Source organism: Lynx rufus, unplaced genomic scaffold (genome assembly GCF_022079265.1).
Source record: "Lynx rufus isolate CCGP_SWC_20201006 ecotype Redwood Valley unplaced genomic scaffold, mLynRuf1.p SCAF_9, whole genome shotgun sequence".
NCBI lineage: Eukaryota > Metazoa > Chordata > Mammalia > Carnivora > Felidae > Lynx > Lynx rufus.
The window spans coordinates 46,517,583-46,529,912 of NW_025814897.1; the positions used below are offsets into that span (position 1 = coordinate 46,517,583).

Consider the following 12,330-nt stretch of genomic DNA (forward strand, 5'->3'; position numbering starts at 1 on the left):
ATTCTTATTTTGTATCTGTGGTAAAAACAATGTGTTGGATGTCTCCCCACATATACTTTTCCCCATTTTCTAAGAAAGATGAGGCTGACAGAAAGCAAATAGTCTAAGGTACTGTATTCCTAGCTTTTGTTTTTCTGATATGTAGACCCCACTCTGCTTTGTTCATTGGTTTGCCTGAGGTAGTAGGACGGGGGAGGGGGAGCAAGGGTAAAGGATGAAAGTGCATGAACAAAGTTTTTGGTTTAAAACACGCATACCTTAACTGGAAATCAGTCCTTTAGCAGAAAGATATTCCTCTTCCACAGCACATGCAGCTCAAGCACGGAAGCAAGGGAAGCAAGGAGAGAAGGCGGCGGCACCTGGCAGGCCAGCCAGGCTCCTCCCACAGCACCCAAGTAGCCCAACAATAAACCTCTAACGGAATGCTTGACCAGAAGGGCACCAAGGCAATGATATCCCCGGAGGTCCCAACAAAGCTCCAGGTGTGTCTTCAGCTAGAAAGCTCAGAAAGCGTTGCTCTGATCACCTGTGGCAAATAACCTAATCTACCTCTAGAACGTTCGCGTATGCAGTCCTCCGGGGAGGGAGGTAAGATTTACCATTATGCACAGTCAGTCACATAGAAAATATTTATTAGGACACTATTCATTATACATGGAAAAAAGGATAAAGTTTTCCTGTCTTATCTATGCTGCTGGGTCAGCAGCAACCCTGCGGCCAGAATGAGGCTGGGTCCCGGTCCCAGCCCCCATGGCGGCAGGGTTCTGTGGGGCGGGGGAGGAAGGTAGGTGAGGCCCTGCCTATGTGAATTCAACAAGGGGTTAAAAAGCAGTCTACTCCTGAAAGGACCAAAACAACACAATAACTTTTTCCCTCCAAAGTAAAAATCAGTAGTTTCGCCATCATGCCTCCAACATTTAAAAGATAAAAATTTTCCGGAGGAAAACATAGATCCAAGCGGTGGGTTTTATGAAAAGAACCGCGAGCCAGGCAGGTGCTGGTTGAATGGCCACACGTTGCTCCTGCCCTTATTGTTGGTGCTCCTCTGGCACTGCTTGCAGCGCAAATATCTCTCGCACTGGTCCAGGATAAAGAGCTTGTTTGCAGACCTGAGGAGAGGCAAGGACAGGCGGTCATTATTAGGGGCTCCCTGAGTCCGTGCTGGGGCCTAGCTTAGAAGCCGGTGCCGGAGAAGTGATGCAGCAGAGAAGGCACATACCTACCATCTAGGAGCTTACTGCCTGCCTGTGAGGGCCCACCTGCCATCTCTCCCGTCCACACGGCTTCCTGCAGCTCACCCCAGCTTGGCATGTTCTGCTGTTGGCATGTCTGCTATTTCCAGTAAATATAAGACTTGGTGCCTTCACAACCGTCTGACCCCAGCGCTTCTCCCCAGCCCCACCCACCTAAACCCTCAGAAAAAACATAACTTGCCCAAGACCACACAGCCAGCAAACAGGTGTCTTCAAAGCTTTGCCATGTGGATACACTTTTATCTGTCAGGCTCTCGGGGGAAAGACAGCATTGAGAGGCAGAGCAGGCCATTAAGCTGCTGGTTAAGTTAAGCCCCAGCAGACAGTTAAGAGTAGACTTATAAGGTAAGTCTAGGAGTCCAGAGCCCTCTGGATGGTTAAGGGTAGGAGAGGGGGTGGAGACAAAGAGTAGGAGGACAAAAGGGGCTCAAAGCAGAGATGAAGTGATGGCAATAATTGATTTTGCATGTCAACAATTTTTCTTGATTATGCAGGACAGTCCCTGGTGTGTTCCCCTACCCTACCAACATTTCTACATGACTGGAATTCTGTAAAAAGGAGCATCAAGGACAGCCTTACAAGGTAAAAGAACAAATAATGTTAGCAGTGTTCAGGGGGGACCTACCTGGCTTGGTTTGGTGTTGGGATGGAGTATCATGTGCTAACTGCATTCATGGGAAGTTTGTTTTTGCTTCTGCTTTGTTTTTGTTTTAACAGCAACCAATTCCTTCTTCCTAACCTGCTCCTGCTTGAGGCCCTGCCCACAACTTGGCTTCGGTCTTCAGGTAACAGGATTGCTCTGCCATGTCCCTGCTATGTCCCTGCCATATCCTGACACTCAAGGTTGTTTCCTATGTCTCCTCTATCCTTTATCACCACGTTGGCCAAGCAATCTTCCGAAATCCAGCAAGATCTCCCCAGCATTAATGTCACTGCCTTTTACCTGCTTTTCCCCAACATTAAGAAAATGCCCTGAGGGGCGCCTGAGTGGCTCAGTCAGGTAAGCATCCAACTTCAGCTCAGGCCATGATCTCATGGTTCATGAGTTTAAGCCCCACATTAGGCTCTGCACTGGCAGTGAGTTCTCTCTTTCTTCCTCCCTTTCTGCCGCTCCCCCAGTCATGCTCTCTCACTCTCTCAAAGTAAACAAATAAATAAGCTTTAAAAAAAAAAAGGAAAATGCCTTGAAACCCCAGTGCCCCTTCGTCTTCTCTAAGCCAAACAACCCCACTTCTACTTTGGAACTTCATTGCTACATCATCCCTCTTAGTCCCATTGTAACAAAATATGGGTTCTACCCATTAGAAAGACAGGTAAGAGATGCCTTAAAAGAATATCTTGGAACAGAGTTACAAACCAAGACTTATTATGACAAATTTTAACTATGGTAAAAATTAGTTGATATGTGGGAATTTAAAATATTATTTTGGTATATTCAGGATTTAATAACATGTGACTACATAGGCTTGGTCTGTTCAAGTTTTAACATACTATGAAATCATACCTTACATTTGTAAAATATTTTCTTTTTTTTTAAGTGTAATGTTTTTCCATCTCTTTATTTGATCACAAAATTCCTGTGTTAGCTATGTCAGGCAGGTGTTTACTTTCTTCATCTTACAAATAAAAGACAAAAAGATTAGCTGCCTTTCCAAATTTAGTATTAATTCTCAAAGCCATGACTAGAGTCCTTGACTCTAGATTGTCAATCGGTAGCTGGGAAGAGGGGATATGGATATAATACATTTCAGGAACATGGTCTTGGGTTGGTTCTGTAACAGGCATTTCATTTTCCCAGTTGCCAATCTTACAACCCCTTGACTCTGCTCTTAAATGACCATTCTGTCAGACTTGGATGTGTCCAGATAGAAACTCCCTCTCCCTGTTTCCAGCTAGTTATTTCCAAGGAGAATTCCTACCCTCCCCCACCCCATGCTTCCCTACCCTCCACAATATGAAAATAAACTACCCTAAACAGAGGCAAAAATTAGGGCAAATATGGCAAGCATATAACACACATCCCAGCATTCTCCAATCCCATATCCATAGCAGACATTTCGAATACATCACCACAGCATTTCCTACTGAACCCAGAATTCTTTTCTCCACCAGGTTCACTAGGTAGCCACTGCTAATCAATGGGAGTTGGCACTGGAAACCTGTGTGCCATCCCAGGATTCCAGGAAAGTAAAGAAGGAATGGAGGGGGTTTCTCTGCAAAAAACTTCTGGTTCCAATTGGGTATTACCGCTGGAAAGCCTTCTCCTCCATGTCCCGCTGTTTCTTCATTGCGGTGCTCCTTTCCCAGTCCTTCAGCAAGCTCTCGTTCATTCTCTTCACCCGCTCCATCTCAGCCTTTCTGTCTGCCAGGTGTCTGGAGACAACAGCAGAGTCTGGTTTTGTTCACAATCACAATACCAGGGAGGGCATGCACCCACCCTGGAAGCCCCATTCCTTTATGGTAGATTACCCAGAAGACATTCTGGTTTTGTTCACTACTCCTTGAAATACACTGAAAGGAATGAACATTGAGAAAAACACTAAAAATATTATAGGTCTCAAATAGTTTACTGGTCTGGGACCTTTCAGGATTGAATTAGCAGGATTGAAACCTTTTTCCAATGAACAAATTCAGCCTTTAAAGCCATTAATTTCCTTTGAAGCTAATTTAACTAATCTGAAGAATCATCTCAAATGGATTTCCTCTACTTTAGGTTTCTTTCCTTTTATTCCAGTCACTCAGCTGTCAGTAATCAGCCCGAATTGCTACAGGCATGTTACAAGGCAAAGTAGACAGGAATACAAATGAATGGCTAGAAACAGGGAAAGAAACAGAAGTGACTAGGCAAAACAAAATGAAATCAAGAAAGTATGTAACATTGTGAAGAAGGTTCAGAAAAAAAAAAAAAAGAGGAATGTCTGGTGAAAGTAAAGACATCAAAGAAGTAATTATGGTGTATCTCTCTTCAAGTACCATTTCCCAGAATTCCCAATGAAAAGTGTCTCTATTACTAGTCTCCAGACACGTAGCCACTGCTGTTGTGAATCATCTTAAACCTGGTTCAAATTATTTATATGTGTCTATTTGCCAGACTGAAACTCTTACCTTCAGTTCTCATTAAAGTCTAGAAAGGACTTCACTAAATGTGCAGGTTGATTTAGCCTGCTCTGCCAGGCTTTGTGTTACAGGCAGCCACTGCCACTAGGTGTCAGGACCCTCTGATAAAAATCAGTAATGGACTGTGTGCTGGTTTGCTTTTCCTAAAATAAACATGGCCACGTTTTCCTCCAAGGAGCATTGAGCAATTCAGCTATTGTGTGGTCATTATAAAGATTAAATGAGATAATATACAGAAAGTACCAATGCCTATAACACAATGAGAGCTCAATGACTAAATGGTACCTATTATATATTTCTTTCATAACCTTTTTTTCCTTTTCATAGTGTTTTTTAATTGTAACACAAACCACATAAAGTTGACCATCTTAAAAAATTTTAAGAGTACAGATACATAGCATTAAGTACATTTGCATTGTTGTGCAACCAATATCCAGAACTCTTTTTTTTTTTTTTTAATTTATTGTCAAGTTAGCTAACATACAGTGTAAACAGTGTGCTCTTGGTTTTGCGGGTAGATTCCCATGATTCATCGCTTACATACAACAGCCAGTGCTTATCCTAACAAGTGCCCTCCTCAATGTCCATCACCCATCCCCCCATCCCGGTTCCCCCAACAACCCTCAGTTTGTTCTCCACATTCAAGAATCTCTTATGGTTAGCCTCCCTCTCTGTTTGAAAGTATTTTTTAAATAGTTCTACACTATTTTAAATAGTATAGAAACTCTATACTCATTAAACAACTTCTCATTTCTCCCTCCCCCTAGTGCCTAGAAAGCACTGTTCTACTTTTTCCATGAATTTGACCACTCTGATAACCTTATAGAAGTGGAATCATACAATATTTTGTATTGTATTATAATGACTGGCTTATTTTACTTAGCATAATGTCATCAACGTTCATCTGTGTTGTAGCATGTGTCATAATTTCCTTCCTTCTGAAGGCTGAGTAATATTCCATTGTATGCACGTTAACACATTTTGTTTATTCATTCCTCTGTGGCCAGACATTTGGGTTGCTTCCCTTTCTTGGTTTCTGAAGGCTGTTATGAACATGGGAGCGCAAATATCTCCTCAAGATCCTATTTTCAACTCCAGCAAAAAAACTACTAGAACCGATAAATGAATTCAGTAAGGTCACAGGATACAAAATCAATGTACAGAAATGTGTTGCATTTCTATACACTAATAACGAAGCACCAGAAAGAGCAATTAAGAAAATAAACCCATTTATAATTGCACCAAACTTAACCAAGGAGGTAGAAGATCTGTACTCTGAAAACACTGATGAATGAAATTGAAAATGATACAAACAGGGGCTCCTGGGTGGCTCAGTAGGTTGAGCATCTGACTTTGGCTTGGGTCATGATCTTGCGGTTTGTGAGTTCAAGCCCCGCATCGGGCTCTGTGCTGACAGCTCAGAGCCTGGAGCCTACTTTGGATTCTGTGTCCCCCTGTCTCTCTGCCCACCTCTGCTTGTGCTCTCTCTCTTTCAAAAATTAATAAACAAAAAAAAATTTTTTTAAAGAAAATGATACAAACAAATGGAAAGACAGTCCATGCTCATGGACTGGAAGAACAAATATTGTTAAAATGTTCATATACCCAAATCAGTCTATAGATTTAATGAAATCCCTATCAAAATACCAAAAGCATTTTTCACAGAACTAGAACAAATAATACTAAAATTTGTATGGAAACACAAAAGGCCTCAAATAGCCAAAGCAATCTTGAAAGAAAAAAAAAATCCCAAACCTGGAGGCATCACAATTCCAGACTTCAAGTCATATTACAAAGCTGTAGTGATCAAAACAGTATTGTACTGGCACAAAAAATAGACACAGAGATAGATTAATGGAATAGAATAGAATGACCAGAAATAAACCCACAAGTGTGTGGTCAATTAAACTTCAACAAAGCAGGAAAGAATATTCAATGGGAAAAAGTCTCTTTGACAAATGGTATTGGGAAAACTGGACAGCGACATACAGAAGAATGAACCTGGACCACTTTCTTACATCATACACAAAAATAAACTCAAAATGGATTAAAGACCTAAACGTGAGACTTGAAACCATAAAAATCCCATAAGAGAGCACAGGCAGTAATGCTCTGACATCGGCCATGACATCTTCTTAGATATGTCTCCTGGGGCAAGGGAAACAAAAGCAAAAATAAACTATTGGGACCATATCAAAATAAAAAATATATAAAGAACTTCTACAACTCAACGCCAAAAAACCAAATAATCCAAGTAAAAACTGGGCAGAGGATCTGAACAGATATTTCTCCAAAGAAGACATAAAGATGGCCAACAGATAGATAAAAAGATGCTCAACATCATTCATCAGCAGGGAAATGCAAATCAAAACCACAATGAGCCATCACCTCACACCTGTCAGAATGGCTAAAATCAAAAACACAAGAAACAAGTGTTGGTGACAATGTGGAGGAAAAGGAACCCTCATGCACAGTTGGTGGGAATGCAAATTGGTGCAGCCACTGTGGAAGACAATATGAAGGTTCCTCAAAAATTTAAAAATAAAACTACCCTACAATCCAGTAATCGCATTACTGGGTATTTACCCAAAGAATATAAAAACACTACTTTGAAGGGATATATGCACCTCTATGTTTACTGTAGTGTTATTTACAATAGCCAAATTATGGAAACAGCCCAGGCATCCATCAATAGGTGAATGGATAAAGAAGATGTGATATGTGTGTGTGTGTGTGTGTGTGTGTGTGTGTGTACATATACACACATACAATGGATGTTATTCAGCCATAAAAAAGAATGAGACCTTGCCATTTGCAACAACACAGATGCGTCTAGAGGTTATAATGCTAAGCAAAATAAGCCAGTCAGAGAAAGACAAATACCAGATGACTTCTCTCATAAGTGGAATTTAAGAACCAAAACAAACAAAAAAAGGGGGGATAAAGAGAAAACAAGAAACAGACTCTTAACTATAGAGAACAAACAGGTGGTTACCAGAGGGAGGTGGATGGGGTATGGGTGAAATAGGTAAAAGGGATTAAGAGTACACTTACCTTGATAAGCAATGAGTAATGCATGGAATTATTGAATCACTATATCGTACATCTAAAACGTACAATGTTATATTACACTATATGTTATGTATAACATTTCATGTTAACTACACTGGAGTGAAAATAAAATAATTTTTTAATTTTCTAAAAAGGATCCTGCTTTCAATTCTTTTAGATATATACGCAGAAGTGGAATTGTTGAATCATATGGTAATTCTATTTTTAATTTTTTGAGTAACTGCCATGCTGTTTTCCATAGCGGCTGCATCATTTTACATTCTCATCAATTGTGCCTGGGGTTTCTATTTCTCCACATCCTTACCAACACCTACTGTTTTCTGGGTTTTGATAGGAGCCATCCTAACGAATGTGACCCTAGTATCTTTCTCTTTTTTCTTTAGTTTTAGTTTTTGCGTTTGTTTTTGCTTGCCTTAGTTTTCTTTATCTTTCCTTTTTACATCATAATTGCATCTTAATGGTTTTGTCTACCACTGAATCGACAGTTTTCTTCCTTTCTAATCTTTTGCATAGTCTAAAAGAAGTACTTGTTAAATGTTTCATGGTGCATGTGGTATAAGAAAAATCTATAATTATTCTTGATTTGGACATTTCACAAGACAATCAAAGCATAGATTTTATAATACAAAATACATGATAGCACATTTGATCTTTGTATTTGTGAAACCTTAAGATGTTATTCTGCAAACATATGTTTTCTTTGCATAAAGCCCTAGGGGGAAGAAAAGATAGCCATCTCACCTGTATACATTACAGTGATATATAGATCTTAAACAGTGTAAGATTTTTTCTTCCATCTACATAAATGAGTTGCAAGGAGAAAAATGAACAATTTGCTAACTGCTTACTTCATTCAGACTGTCATAGACTTGGCCTCCAGGATGGATATGTGATTGGAATTAAATTATTAAATTGTGTAATACAAAACACAGCTACATTTGCAATCTCACCATCCTACTTTGCTACCTTTATTCACTGGAGTTGATTTTGCTACCTTTATTCACTGGAGTGGAGAATCCCTGTCTCTCAGGTCTAGATAAGTAAATATTCAGTAAAACATGAAACACTTCTTAGCTTGGAGAGGCACACATTTAGTTAAAAGCTAAATGACATCTATTCCAAACAGTACAAACAATGACAGCTGACAGCCGAATAAGGCTGACCTGCCCACGGTTCAGAAAGTGGAAACAATGTGTTAGTAAGCAGCTATCTCACTGTGGCTTTGATTTGCATTTCCCTAATGATTAGTGATGTCGAGCAGCTTTTCAAAAGCTTTTTGGCTATAATTGTATTCTTTTTAAAAGGATAGTTTAAAAATTCAGTTTAATTTAGATGCTAAGAAAGTGAGAAAATGAAGTGGGGCTACAGGGGAGGCAAACTAGGATTCCCACAAGACTGCTGTTGGAAGCAAATTGCCATACCTTTTTAGAAAGCAAACTGTCAGTATCTGGTGACATTTAAAATGTGCCATACGCTGGCATCCAGCAATTCCACTTTTAAGATTTTATCCAATGGAAACAAAAGAACCAGTATGAAGATATATATTAAAAATGTTTAATGCAAAATTGTTATAATAGCAAACCATCTGGAAACAGAGTGAATGTTCATCAATAATGCAAAAGTTAAATTATAGCAATCCATATTATAGATATCATGCTGTTTTTGAAGAAGAATGAATTTCCTTTCTATGTACTGATCTGATGAACATGAACTAATGATGCATTATTAGGTTAAAGAAAGATTGGGCTGCAGAGTAATGTATAAGATCTCACAGCTCTTATTTTCATTTACAAAAATGGAAGGAAAAAAATATATGCATCTTATTTGAATATATTTGTAAAGAATAGAAAAAAATATAGAAGGCTAGGGGGAGATTATTAACTTTTTTTTAATCTCTCCACCAATTGACTTTTTTTTTAAAGTTTATTTTGAGAGAGAGCAAGAGAGAGCATGCGGGAAAGGGCAGAGAGAAAGGGAGATAAAGAGAATCCCAAAAAGGCTCCCTACCATCAGTACAGAGCCCAACATGCGGCTCAAACTCAGATACCACGAGATCATGACCTGAGGCAAAATCAAGAGTCAGACACGTAACTGACTGAGTCACGCAGGCGCCCCACCAATTGACTTATTTTAATAAGCATAATTTGTTATATTTTTTATAAACAAAAGCAGAAGAGTTTAAAGAAAAAGAAGTAAAAATACTTTAGCAGGCCTGTTTGTTTCATAGTGACTAAATGATCCCCTCTGAAAGAAAGTGACCCTCTACTTGCCGTAGGAGGGCCTCAGATGACATCCTGAGATGGACCAGAGACAGGGAAGTTGGAAAAGAAAAGTGAGAGAATATGGAATAACTAGTAAAGGATATAGAAACAGGAGACAAGGACCTGACCCCTACAGAAAAGGGGGTCTGGGACCAGAGCTTCAACAAGAGAGATAACCAAGTAAAGACCTCAGTTCATATTTGTTCAGAGCTTTGCGGTTACCAAAAACGTTCTCAAATACATACTCATATAATTCTCACAGTAAGGAGAGGTAGGGCAGGTATATTATCCTTATGTTTCATGTGAGGAAAAGAGGGCCCGAAGAACCCTGTGTGTGTGTGATTTGGCCCAGGTCGTGGAGGTTGGAAGTGGACAGAGTTTAACATCACTCATCATCAGAGAAATGCAAATCAAAACCACAATGAGCTATCACTCTATACCAGTTAGAATGGCTAAAATCAAAATGACAACAAACAACAGGTGCTGGTGAGGATGTGGAGACAAAGGAACCCTCGTGCAGTGCACTGTTGGTGGGAATACAAACTGGTGCAGCCACTATGGAAAACAGTATGGAGCTTCCTCAAAGAGTTAAAAATAGAACTACCACAGGATCCAGTAATTCCACCTTTGGGTATTCACCCAAAGAAAATGAAAACGCTAATTCAAAAATATATATGCACCCCTAAATTTATTGCAGCATCATTTATAATAACCAATATGTGGATGCATCCAAGCATCCATCAATAGATGAATGGATAAGAAAAATGTGGTGTATATATACACACACACACATACACACACACACACCGTGAAATATTACACTGCCATAAAAAAGGATGAGATTGTGTCATTTGAGATGACATGGATGGACCCAAGGAGTTTTATGCTAAGTGAAATAACAAGTCAGTCTGAGAAAGACAAATACCATATGATTCTATTCATGAGTGGAATCTAAAAAAAAAAAAAATGAATAAACAAAAAAGCAGAATCAGCTCTACAAATACAGAGAACAAACTGAAGGTTGCCAGAGGGAAGGGGGGGGTGGATGATCAGGCAAAATGGGTGAAGGTGAGTGGGAGATACAGGCTTCCAGTTATGGAATGGTAAGTCATGGGAATAAAAGGCAGAGCATAAGGAATACAGTCAATGATATTGTACTAGCAATGTAACGGGACAAATGGTAGCTACACCTGTGGTCAACATAATGTATAAACTCATCAAATCAAAAAAGAAAAGAAGGAAAGGAAAGAAGGGAAAGAGAAGGAAAAGAAAAGGAAAAGAAAGAAACTGGGTGTTTGATGTTTGAATTTAAAGGTATTTGCATTGATAAGGCATAAAGTCCTCCTCTGCCTACGTTGCCACCTTCACCATCCCTCACCAGCCATCATCAGTGCAGCTTACTACATGAACGGTTCTTAGGAGGAAGAGGGTTTATTGGAGAAACGACCCAAGTTTCATGTCTGTGTCTAGTTGAGAAAAATAGCTGCTTTGTGGCTCACATTGTATTTCCAACAAGTGGACAACTCTTTTAAGAAGTTGTACTGTAAAGGGAAGGAAAAATATGGAGAGGTAACTGGTGAGAGGGGTGGATCGAGACTGGTTGGTTGGGTTGTTGTTTTTTTTTAATCAATAACCTTTCTTCATTGAGTGAATTGTGAGGACGAAACAAGATGAAGTTTGAAGGATAATATTTTGTACATAGTAACTCCTCAATGTGTTCACTATTATTATTGTTTCTGTGCTGTTGTAGGAGAAGGAGAGAAAGAGAAGGGGAATGTGGAGAGGGGAGCAGGAGAGGAGGAGGAGGAAGAAAGACCTGGGGTCCCTTACTCTTTTTGTGTCCTCTGAAGCATCTGCAAATCCTGCTTCTGGCCCACCAGGTGCTGCATGATGGTTCTTCTTTTCTGGCTAGCAGCGGTCTCCATCTGGTGCTTCATGTATTTCTGGTCTCGCTTTCGCTTTTGCACCATCATTTCACTCTCATCCTTAGCAAAGATGGGTTCACAAAGCTCTGGCTCAAACGTGGACATTTGCATGGATTTATTCTTTATCTGAAACAGGGACACATATAATACAGATCAGAATGATACCAGGCAATAAACCTTACACACAACAGTGTAGCATAGTAAAATACCAGTCCCTTAGAGGCAGGAACAAGGGCTGCAAAAACCACCAAATGGGTAACACACAAGGCTACAGTTTTTATACGTATTTTTAGAATGCTACTGCAGAACTGCAGAACTTTGAAATAACAGTTGTCCCCTTACCTGTGCATCCAAAGCTCTCTTATAACACTGGGTGTCTTCCATCTTATCTCTGATGTATTTGGCTCTCTGTGCATCAAGTCTAGCAATTAAAGATAAGAGGAGGCGGGGGCGATGTTCGTTATTGTCTTCAGTAATACAGATTAACATCACTAAAATGTATTTAATAAGTATCAATAGGAGTGAGAGCCTGGTAAATAAAAAGTGGCATTTCTTTCTAGGAGCTTCCATTTTAAGAAAGAAAGGAGTAATTCAAATGCATAGGCTAGTGGACAATGTGTTGAATAGAGGACAGACAGGACAAGTGTAAGCAGAGGAATGACCATTTTGTCCAAATTCACTACCACTAAGACAGGTCCTCCT

The 12,330-nt window shown here is 39.7% G+C and overlaps 1 protein-coding gene across 1 annotated transcript in view; it reads right to left on the bottom strand.

The window, feature by feature from the left end:
• Nucleotides 1-645: 645 nt before the first annotated feature.
• CCDC81 (coiled-coil domain containing 81) overlaps nucleotides 646-12,330 on the bottom strand; it is a 38,033-nt gene continuing 26,348 nt past the window's right edge. Inside the window, exons 11-14 of the mRNA XM_047071971.1 lie at nucleotides 11,971-12,049; nucleotides 11,534-11,754; nucleotides 3,501-3,626; nucleotides 646-1,109 (exon numbers count right to left, since the gene is read on the bottom strand). Of these exons, the coding sequence (XP_046927927.1) occupies nucleotides 968-1,109; nucleotides 3,501-3,626; nucleotides 11,534-11,754; nucleotides 11,971-12,049 (568 nt within the window). The 3' untranslated portion in view covers nucleotides 646-967. The remainder of the gene's footprint in view (nucleotides 1,110-3,500; nucleotides 3,627-11,533; nucleotides 11,755-11,970; nucleotides 12,050-12,330) is intronic.